The 10,033-nt window shown below is 40.1% G+C and overlaps 2 protein-coding genes across 8 annotated transcripts; one reads left to right on the plus strand and one right to left on the minus strand.

Moving 5' to 3' along the window:
* Positions 1-1,029: 1,029 nt before the first annotated feature.
* si:ch73-130a3.4 (uncharacterized protein LOC664763 homolog) lies at positions 1,030-5,023 on the minus strand (the record flags this gene model as incomplete). Its single annotated transcript, XM_024278429.2, is given in 6 exon segments — positions 1,030-1,819; positions 1,903-2,038; positions 2,141-2,349; positions 3,711-3,818; positions 4,188-4,377; positions 4,930-5,023. Coding segments are annotated over 4 exon segments (543 nt in total). The 3' UTR covers positions 1,030-1,819; positions 1,903-2,038; positions 2,141-2,184.
* A 450-nt stretch (positions 5,024-5,473) lies between these two features.
* On the plus strand, positions 5,474-10,033 carry LOC112150272 (nuclear autoantigenic sperm protein). 7 transcript variants are annotated; one of them, XM_036211574.1, is made up of 15 exons: positions 5,475-5,669; positions 5,992-6,039; positions 6,123-6,236; positions 6,344-6,424; positions 6,802-6,908; positions 7,088-7,393; positions 7,531-7,595; positions 7,673-7,743; positions 7,818-7,891; positions 7,961-8,149; positions 8,225-8,397; positions 8,847-8,930; positions 9,015-9,110; positions 9,429-9,554; positions 9,818-10,033. In XM_036211574.1, exons 1-15 carry the CDS (start codon positions 5,632-5,634, stop codon positions 9,875-9,877), a joined length of 1,632 nt encoding a protein of 543 aa, XP_036067467.1. In that variant the 5' UTR covers positions 5,475-5,631; the 3' UTR covers positions 9,878-10,033. The 7 variants fall into 7 exon arrangements, with proteins under 7 accessions (XP_024134190.1, XP_036067467.1, XP_024134191.1 ...); XM_024278425.2 differs by having other exon boundaries at positions 5,479-5,669; positions 9,015-9,086; positions 9,839-10,033; XM_024278428.2 differs by having other exon boundaries at positions 5,481-5,669; positions 7,112-7,393; positions 9,015-9,086; positions 9,839-10,033.

Below are 10,033 nucleotides of genomic sequence, written 5' to 3' on the forward strand. Positions count from 1 at the left end.
ATGTAAAAAATTCTGTTTTTTTTCTCTCTTATGCAATATTTTGTTTCTATTCAGCCCATTGTTGTGTAAGACGTTGACATCTTCAAAATAAAAGCTTTCAAAGATGCACTTTTAATCTGTAAAACAAACAACAAATGACATACTATTTCATATTGTTTTTGAAATTTGTATTAATTAAACATAGAAATGTTTGTGACTCAAGTTAAAATTTAGGCTACTTTAGCAAGAGATAAAGGAGGCGAGAGGAAACAGACGCTGATGTAAACCCAAGTTACAGAATGTTGATAGGATGAGATGCTTGAGTCGTGGTTGATTCGGATTCTTGGTAGGAAGGAGTGATTTGATTGGACGTCACAACCAAGAATTACCAAGATCAAGTTTGAGGAAAAACAAAAAGAGTTTGCGCAGCCCCTGCAGCCTTTTCTACAACACAAGGAGGCTAAAATCTGTTTTTTTTTTATCCTCATATTTGGACCCAGCATCTGCCGTTCTTACAGGGTTCTGTAAGACACCATCGGCTTTGAGGACATCCTCAACGATGAGGGTTGAACTAGAAATAATCAAAGAAATGACAATATTTAAATTAATCTAACAATCTTTGTGGTCTTCTTGCAGATCCAGCTCAAAGTGAAATGATCCGAGAGCCACACATGATGGTGGAATACAAACTGGGATTGTTGTGAAAGATGCAACAATCAGACCCACTGAAATATTTAGGGTTCTGTTCCTAATTAGGTTTAGTAATTCATTCCAAAACACACCACAGAAAATCTCTTGAACATTGTAGTTGGATATCTTGACAAACAGGGGGTCTGATTAGTGTGTGCATGTATTTGTGAAGTAGCCATTTAGAGACACTTTTGTGTCAGCAAAGCTGGTTGTTATTTCTAATAAGTTTCATAGCATATCCATCTTTAACCAACATATGTTGTGTTGTTGCTCTGAATTGAGAATTATTATTGGTATTTACATTGCAGATTTATTATCTTTATTATCTGTCTTGAAAAAAAAGATTGAGTTTTAGAATAACAGGTTAATAATGAAATGAAGTTGCATAAAGAATAATCAGTTAAGAAAATTGTTTGGAGGAAACCGTTTATCAGGCATCTACAATTCTAGCAATTGAATGGTGAGTGGAAGGGCTTTGACTTTAATACATTTGTTTATGCCTTTTAAAGAAGGGAATTGTTTTTCCAGCATGGCATCATAGTTACAAGATGATATATTAGCTTGATAGAGGCTATTCTGTATTCAGAATATAAGCTGAGCTAGTGTTTAAAGGTAAGACAATGGTGGTCAAGTGAGAAGAGTGTACCCATAGATATAATAGAGTAGATGCTGCATCGACCGCTACTTCCTATTGGTGCTGACGAGCTACGGGGAGCCATCTCGGACCAGTCGCCCGCTCCACTTGATGCAAACTGTTTGACAGGCGCAACCAAGAGTCCTTAATAGATAATAACTCGCTGAATACTCAACTGATTTTCACTTTTTTTTTTGTTGCAAACATCATACATGTAGCTATGATCCAGTACACATGGGTTGGCATATTTTATCATTTATTCTGGGCTTAACAGTAATAGAAGCAAAAAATAAATTAAACTCAGCTATTTCAATATATATGAACATATACAGTTTTATTTTATGTGTAAATCATATATATTTTCATAGACTATATTGTCCATGTTTTCTGATGGCCATGACATCCAACATGAGTGTGATACATCCATGTTTAGCATGGTCTTCCTGGCATCTTCTCTCCAGCATAACCAGCATCATCTTGCTCAGGTCAGGCTTGTCATCCTCTGAACACAGCCACCTGTACAAAAAATTGAGAAGCACTTATTTAACGTATTTGCATCAGTAATTTCTGATAATTAAATTGTACAACATGAAAACTACCTTTGCAATGTATGTGGGAGAGGAAAATGTTGTGTCTCTCTGAGACATCTGTATGCCTTTGGATGGACTGTGAGGGCAAATTCCTTGAACTCCTTTAGGTTTTCATGGCCCCGCTTTGTCAAGTCAATCCGAAGATCTGAAATTTTAAACACCAAAAGTTAATAAGTCCCTTCAGGTAATAAATAAAGTTTGCAAGAATAAGATTTACATGAAGTTCAAAGTGTTCATTTTGTCTTACCTGAGTAGAATTCGAGCTTCTCATTGAGCTCTTCATTGATCAGATTATTCTCCTTCAAGTCCGCCAAAATACTTGACTGTGGTCCTCGCCCTTTTTTCTCTGGCCAAGGCATTCTTCTTCTCTCGCTCCAGACTTTCCACTCTGGCTAAGGCTTCAAGGAGTTTGGCTTTAAGAGCAGTAGGGGAAGCAGGCAAGGCATAGCCATGATCCTAGTAGGCAGAGGGATGAACATGGTTTGAGTGATGTCTCACTTCACACACATCACTGTGACACCACTAGAGTATGGCACACATTCTTCCTTATAGCAGCAGAAAACAAACACCTCCTCAATGATTAGGCATTTCAGAACGAGGCATGAGAATGAAGAGGGCACAACAACAATAACAAATATTGTGCATACACTAGTTTTCTTAATCTGTATATCTTAACTTGGTTGGCTGCAATGATTTTTTTATTTTTTTGGTCCAGCAGGAGTCGGCATTGAGTGACACAGTATCAATACAGTTTAGGTAATATGTCGAAACTAGGGCCGGGAATCAATTACAAAAAATTAACTAATTAATCTGAAATGGGGAAAAAAATGAATCACTTCTATTTTTTTGTTACAGTTTTTGTCAGATTATCTGCAAATAATGATAATATGAAATTGCATGCAAAATTGTACATTTAGGACATTTATTTTTAACCCTCTGAGACCTAGGGTCTAAAACTAAGTTTTTTTTTTTATTATTTACCTCTGTATTTTCGATTTGAAAGACTACCTGCTTGCTTACTTGGTATCATTTTAATCAGCACAAGCTCACCCACGTGACGCTACCTTTATTTTGTCATTTTTCCATTTTGTATTCACACACTAGACATAAAATAATGCAAAAAACAGAAAATTCCATCTGGAACAATGGGATTCATTTTGCCGTAGAAACATCAAAAAATGTTCAACAAACTGTTTTTGCAACATAGAATGAAAGTTTTAGTTGACATTTTATAAAAAATAAAAAAAAACAAGAATGAAATTCATCAAAAAATTAAAAAAAAAACATTTTTGAATGGAAATACAAAAAAATCCAGGCTAAAGTAACACCAGGCAGCCCCAAAAAATACAAATTTCTCCAAGAGCACTGCTGTCTACATTTTTTCCTGGAATTCTTTTTTTTCCCCTTTTTTCTCATAAACTTTCATTACTATGCTTGTGGAAAATAAAAGTAAAAATTAGAATGAAGTTAATTCTCCATCTTATTTATTAAAATAAAGGATTGGTTTTATCCAAAAACTACAAATAAATGCAATATTAACTCTTTAATTTTATAAAATCTCAATCACAGGATGTACAAAAAAGCTTAAGTATATTCTAGACAGAATTTAACAACACTGATCTCACAGCTGTACGCCAGGACGCCTGAACAAGATTAATAAATATTAACAAATTATGTTTTATTAATCAAAGCCCTAGTCGAGACACTTCACGAGGTCTCATCTACCTATCACTGGTGTTTAATATGGGTGGGAGCGAACAAGGGAGATTTGAATGTCCAGAGCCATTATGTTATGATGTTAAAATACAAATACTCACATCATTAGGCTGAGGTTGTGGGAGTGAGGCTGAAGTCTCATCCTGAGAGGCCGCTGACATGCTCTCTTCAGCTCTTCTGGAGGTAGATGTGGTCCTGCCCTTTTTTGGCTAAAATAAAGAAGGATAATAATTCATAAAACATATATGTGACAGTGACCATCGTGTGTGCTTGTTTTGTTTGCGGGACACTTTTCTTGTGGTGTTCCTGCATGCTCACTAATTGGCCTAATTAATTGAGCCAGGAATAAACCAAAGACCAAAACATTCATCTCATAATATTTTAGTAATATAGGAAAAAAATGCCATAGTATTTTAAATATAGTTTAAACACACTGTCTTATACACGGGTCCTTGCCAGATTTTATGGTATTAAAGGGGTTGTGGAACTCTTGCCTTTAGGATTGGCTGGTAGAATCTCACTCTGCCCTGTAATATCTCAATTTATGAATGCTGATAGGCTTATGATGAGACACTTACTCTTTGGAGGTGAAGCGGGAAGTTGAAGATTGATGGAATAACGCCATCTTTAAGTCTCACAGTCTGACCGGTCCGGTCAAAATCTTCTGGCTTAAAATGCTCACTGCAGAGCACAGATGAGTCTGTTGCAGTGAAGCCTTTTCTCCTTAAGGCCACTTCCCACTTCTTCCTCACATCTTTTTTGGGAAACCTTAAAATCGAAGAAGATAGAGAGAGAGATTCAGACGAATCTACACAAATACATTATAAAAGGAGGTCAATCTCATTTTCTTCCTTCTTCTTACAGTTGTATTACTAGTTTTAAATTTTCTATCTACCTTTTTTATTCGAATTTTCCCATTTACTTAATTCTTCAAATTTATTAGAAGCTTTTGTCAACAAAACAAAAATTTTACATTTCTATTGATGATGAACCAAAGCAGCTAATTCGTGAGTAAGCTTCTTTGGAAACTATTCTATAGTTGTTCAGTAAGACCTTTTTTTCAAATCAGTGGGGTGGGATGGCAATGAGAGATATCTAATTCTAGTTACGTTTGTTTTATTATTACAGTAGCATTGTTGTTCCATTGTTAGGGAATATATGATTCAAAAAGTCTCAGTTAGCCTTCATAGCTGGGTGAACACCAGCACTACAAATATAGTAGCTACGTTACGTTGACGTACATTCCGCTGGTGTACATAAAAGTACAGCAATAATATAGCCTGTTCCCTAAATAAAACAAACAAAAATGTTCAAACTTACTTGTGAAAAGTAATCCCCCGAGCCCTGGCATCCAAAGTCCGCCGGTTTGAGCAGGAATACGCCGCACAATGCTCAGGCATCTTGTGTTTGTCTTCTTTTTTGGACGACCGGTCCAAGATGGCGGCCGCAGGTCATGCGCCCCAGCAGTCAATGCGGCATCTAGACCCAGGCGTTTTTAACACAGCGCCTCCTAGAGGGTGGAGTTTGCTTTATTTTCTGGAGACTTAACGAGACACATTGCATAGTAAGAGTAAAAATAAAGAAAAAATGATCTAAGTGCTGCTAAAAGATAAACAACTTGGTAATTTATCACATAAATCTTAAAATATAAAAAGGAAATTATCAATAAATTTCTGTTTTTTTGCAGAAACATAAACAGTGATGTCAACAATAGAAATAAAAAAAACCTCTCAGTTTCCTTAATAATGCACATTAATCGTGCTAGAGATGTTCAGTGACTCAACAGTAAAAACGAGCATATGTGTCCCCCTCATAATTTAGCTGGAGACCGTGAACGCACCATTTGGTTGCGACCCCTTTAACGCCAATCTCCCGCGTTCCAACTTCAGCGGAAATAGAGCGCATTTTTTCCCTCTATTTAAACGCGCCAACAAAGACCATTCAGCGAGGTCTGTCCGTCAATCTCTCACTGTAGAGTAGACTTTTTTCCCCTTCTGTAGTTCCCCTTGTCTTCCTGTCTAAATGCCTGAGGAAACGTCCACTGCGTCGGGCTCGTCGAGGTAAAAGCAGCTTGTTATTTCTGTACCTCAGTAGTATCGGTGCACACACACAGTTGGGGAAACACGGCTAGTCGCTTTTAGCTAAGTACCGCTCGGTGACCGAGCATGTAGGCTGTAAAATAACAGTTTAGCTTGGACACACACCGCTGCTGGGCGGGTTAACTGGGTAGTACTGTAGGGGGTTGTAGTTTGTGGGCTTTGAGGTCTCCACGTTAATCCAGTGTAGGAGCTAGCTGGCTAACAGCGACATGCTAACAACAATAAGGCGTCGCCAGTGTCTCCAGCTGCCGCGTACATGTTTTGTTCTACTTTTCTTTGACAGTGCGGAGGAGAAGCCGTGCTCGTCGTCAGCAGCTGCAGCAGCAGACAGGCAAGAAGTGTCAATATTATCATGTATTCAGTTGGCTTCATTCGCTCTGGAGCTCACTTGCTTTTCGTCTCTCCGTCATGCAGCTCGGTCGACGTGATGGAGGAGGCTAAGAAGTTAATCGGAACGGGGAAAAGGCATCTGGTCATGGGGGATGTCGTCTCCGCTGTCAACGTCTTCCAAGATGCCTGTAGCGTTCTGTGAGTCAGTTTGATCCTGGAGATGGCGCTCCCCCCTTCCTCTCAAAGTTGGTTTAACCCCAAACTTTAATTCATGTTTCTTTAACTTCCCGTCTGTATCCGTGCAGGGCGTCAAAGTATGGGGACACTGCAGATGAATGTGGGGAGGCGGTCTTCCTCTATGGAAAATCTCTGTTGGAGCTTGCCAGGTCTGTCCAAAAATAATGATGACTTGTGTTTGTAAACTTCTGCTTCATATCCCTTAACATGTTACAACAACAAAGTTAGTTGTTGAAAGTTCAAATCTGACAGCATTTCATAAAGCACTTGAGTATTTTGTCAAATATTTAGAGCAGTAGTCTTCTTATGTAGATCTACTTTAAAGGCCCTTTATCATGCAAAAATCAACTTTAAGTGTATTATAAAGTTGGTTCCTCACAAAAACCCATCCAAAGTGTATTTCTATCAACTAATTGAAGCAATAGTCTCTCTACAAAAATCACAGTTTACTTTAACAGGTTTATGTGTATCTTGCATTTATTTTTTCTTGATGCATACATCAAAATCTTTCTTTTTTTTTTTTAAGGATGGAGAACGGCGTACTTGGTAATGCCCTGGAGGGAGTTCCGGAAGAATCGGAGGAAGAAGAGCAGCCGAGCAACTCCAACGTTGAGAGCGCAGACAACCTCGATGGTCTGTACGATCAATTGCTGCTCCTCACACGATCAGTTGACATTGCACATTAGATTAGCTTCGTTTAGATTTCGTTTGATGTTGCATGAATTGTTTATTGATGTGTTGCTGAAACTGTACGATTTTCAACCTCCATAGTTTCACACAATGTTCAGTTGGTTGTGTTTGCAAATGTGAAGAGGTGATGTGCCGCTCTGGTGCAGAGAAAACTCGAGATGAGCTGCGAAAGCAGGTGTATGATGCGATGGCAGAGGAAGCCAAATCTGAAGAGAAGCTGGTGTCGGAGGATGACATCACTCAGGTGAAGGAGGAAGCTGTAGTTAAAACGGAGGAGGAGGAGGAGGAGTCACCCCTGGCTCAGGAAGAGCTGATCGGAAAGGAGGCTGTCCAGGGTTCAGGTGAAGGAGAGAAGAATGACGAGCCAGATGATGCAAAAAAGGAGGAATCTGATGTAGAGGAAGAACAGAGCAAAGATGAACCGGAGGGTAGTAGATCTTTGAGTCCAGAGCACTGGTGTTGGTAGTTTGGGCTTCAGATCACCTCATCAGCATGTGGCACAGGGTGAAAAAACTACAGATTTTTATTTCTTGTGTGTAAACTGTCTCCATGTTATGTCTTATAGATGATGACGACGACGACGACGACGACGATGAGGATGATGATGGAGAGAAAAACGGACAGGAGAATGTGAGCTCTATTTTTCCTGCAATATTAGGTGTCTGTTTTTTAAGGAGGTACAGTAATTCACATCTTTGATTTTTCAGGAAGAGGATGATGTTGGGAATTTACAGCTGGCGTGGGAGATGCTGGAGGTTGCCAAACTCATCTATAAAAGGTAAATTGATTGTTCAAAGTAGCATTTTTCTGTCAACGAATGAGCCTGATGTCATTCTTGTTTGCAAAATTCAGAAAAGAAGGCAAAGACGACCAGCTGATGGCAGCTCAGGCTCATCTGAAGCTGGGAGAAGTCGGGGCAGAAACGGGTGAGCTGCACAGACTTTATTTGAGCTTTAGACTATTCACATGTGACCTTTTTGTATGTTCGTTTTTAGGTAACTATCCCCAGGCTTTAGAAGACTTCCAGGAGTGTTTGTCCATCCAGCTGAGGCACTTGCCTCCTCACAGTCGTCTGCTTGCTGAGACCCACTACCACGTTGCTACGACACTCTGCTACATGGATGAGTACAGACAGGCCATCCAGCACTACAACAGTTCCATAGAAGTCATCGAAAACCGCCTGAGTAAGCCTCATTTTAAAAGAATAAACGTATTTTTGTGTGCTGTTGATGGGTTTAATCTGGGATCCTTGTGCGCAGCCATGCTACAGAAAGTGATCGACGCAGCAGAAGGAGATGACGGTGCAGCGGAGGAGAAGAGTGAGTTGGAGGAGCTCAAACAGCTTCTGCCGGAGATCAGAGAAAAGGTGGAGGACGCCAAAGAGAGTCTGAGGACGGCCAGCGCTGCGTCACAAGCCATCCAGCAGACGCTGGTGAGTGTGGACAGAATGGGACAAAGAAGCTGTTTGATGCTGCGATCACAAATGCAGCTGGATGGGGAGGCATTCGCTAAATCTCAAAGATTTCACCCGATTTATTTATTTTTTAAATCGTTGGTGTGATCATGAATGTAAACGTGGCCATCGAGCGAGCAGAATGACTCTTGACATGAACAGCCACGGTATTACAATGTACAAGAAGAGCTCCAGGTTTAATATCTCTCAACCACATTTAACATGTTTATGACAATTTGATTAAAAACTGTTCTGCAGTCATTTTGTCTGTATTCTGTTTGACCTGAAGGCAACAGATCAAACTGGGAGCGTCCGGGTGTGATGTGGTACAGCCACTGAAAACGTATTTAAGTTGCTGCGCGGTGTTCTTTTGGGATATGTGACCGTAGTCTGAGTGGATCTAAAGTGAAAACCAAAATCTCCTGCAGGGTGGAACCTCATCTTCATCAACATTCCTGTGTGAAAACGGCGGTCCTTCCTCTTCAACGGCAGCTTTTGCAGAAAGTAGCCAGGTGAGGTCTTCAATTGTCTCTAGATTTGGGGTTAAACTCAAATGAAATGCACTTTAAATTTTATTTTATTGTATTATTTTTAAGGATCCAGGGAAATGCGACAGCAGCTCTTCTTCCAAAGCGGCGTCGGACATCTCTCATCTCGTCAGGAAAAAGGTGAAGACCCACCAGCTGACAGTCGTGTGTACAAATTGTTGTTCCTTAAATGCTGAAACATTAAAAAAAACTGAGTTCTCTTCCACCTTCTCCATTGATTCATAGTGGTGTGCTGCAGGCCAGGTTTTGCTGTCAGTCATTGTGCTTTTGTCTTCAGCTTGTTGTGTGACCGTTGCTGTGTCATTTGTTGGGTTTTTGGGTGGTTTTTGTCATTGCATGCTATTTGTGACTTTGTGTCGAGGCAGATTGTTTCTTCAAACGGCTCTATGAGATTACCACGTAAAAATGAGTTCCAGTAGCCTTCAGTCTTCTATTCCTCCCTCCTGCCTTGTTTCCACACAGAGGAAACCAGAAGAAGAGAATCCAGTAAAGGACACAGATGCTAAGCAAGCAAAACAGGAAGCTTCAGTAAATGGCAGCGGTGATTCTAGTTCCAGCAATGGAGTCCAGGAGGAGAAATCGCAGGAGGCGAGTGATAGGCCCTTTTCTCTGACTGTTGCTGTGAAACTATGAGTAACTGCTTGTGTGATGAGGCGGGAATGCCTCGGTTGATAATTGCATGTAGTTCCAAGTGGACTTTTTCTATCATTTTGCAGCAGTTCTTAGGACAGTCTTTGCTCAGTTCTTTGACTCAAAGAAGTTTTAAACCTGTGGTCTTTTACAATCGTTCGAGGGTTTTTGTGCTTGGATTCCCTGTACATACTACATGAAGCGGTCTCTCTATTAAACAGGATGGTGTCGTCCTTCTGCAGGCTCCCACCCAGTCGGCCTCCGTGGAGTCCTCGGCGTGAAGGTGCTGATCTCCCTCCTGACGTCTTCTGAAACCAGCACAGCTCTGACTGTCTAACTCTCCTCCAAACTGATGTTTTTGTAAATATCCATTTTCACAGATTTGTCTGTCGGGTTTTGTATACTTGTAGTAAAATAATAAACATTTGCAGGTGTAA

The sequence above is a fragment of the Oryzias melastigma genome, linkage group LG4 (assembly GCF_002922805.2).
Source record: "Oryzias melastigma strain HK-1 linkage group LG4, ASM292280v2, whole genome shotgun sequence".
Taxonomy (NCBI): domain Eukaryota; kingdom Metazoa; phylum Chordata; class Actinopteri; order Beloniformes; family Adrianichthyidae; genus Oryzias; species Oryzias melastigma.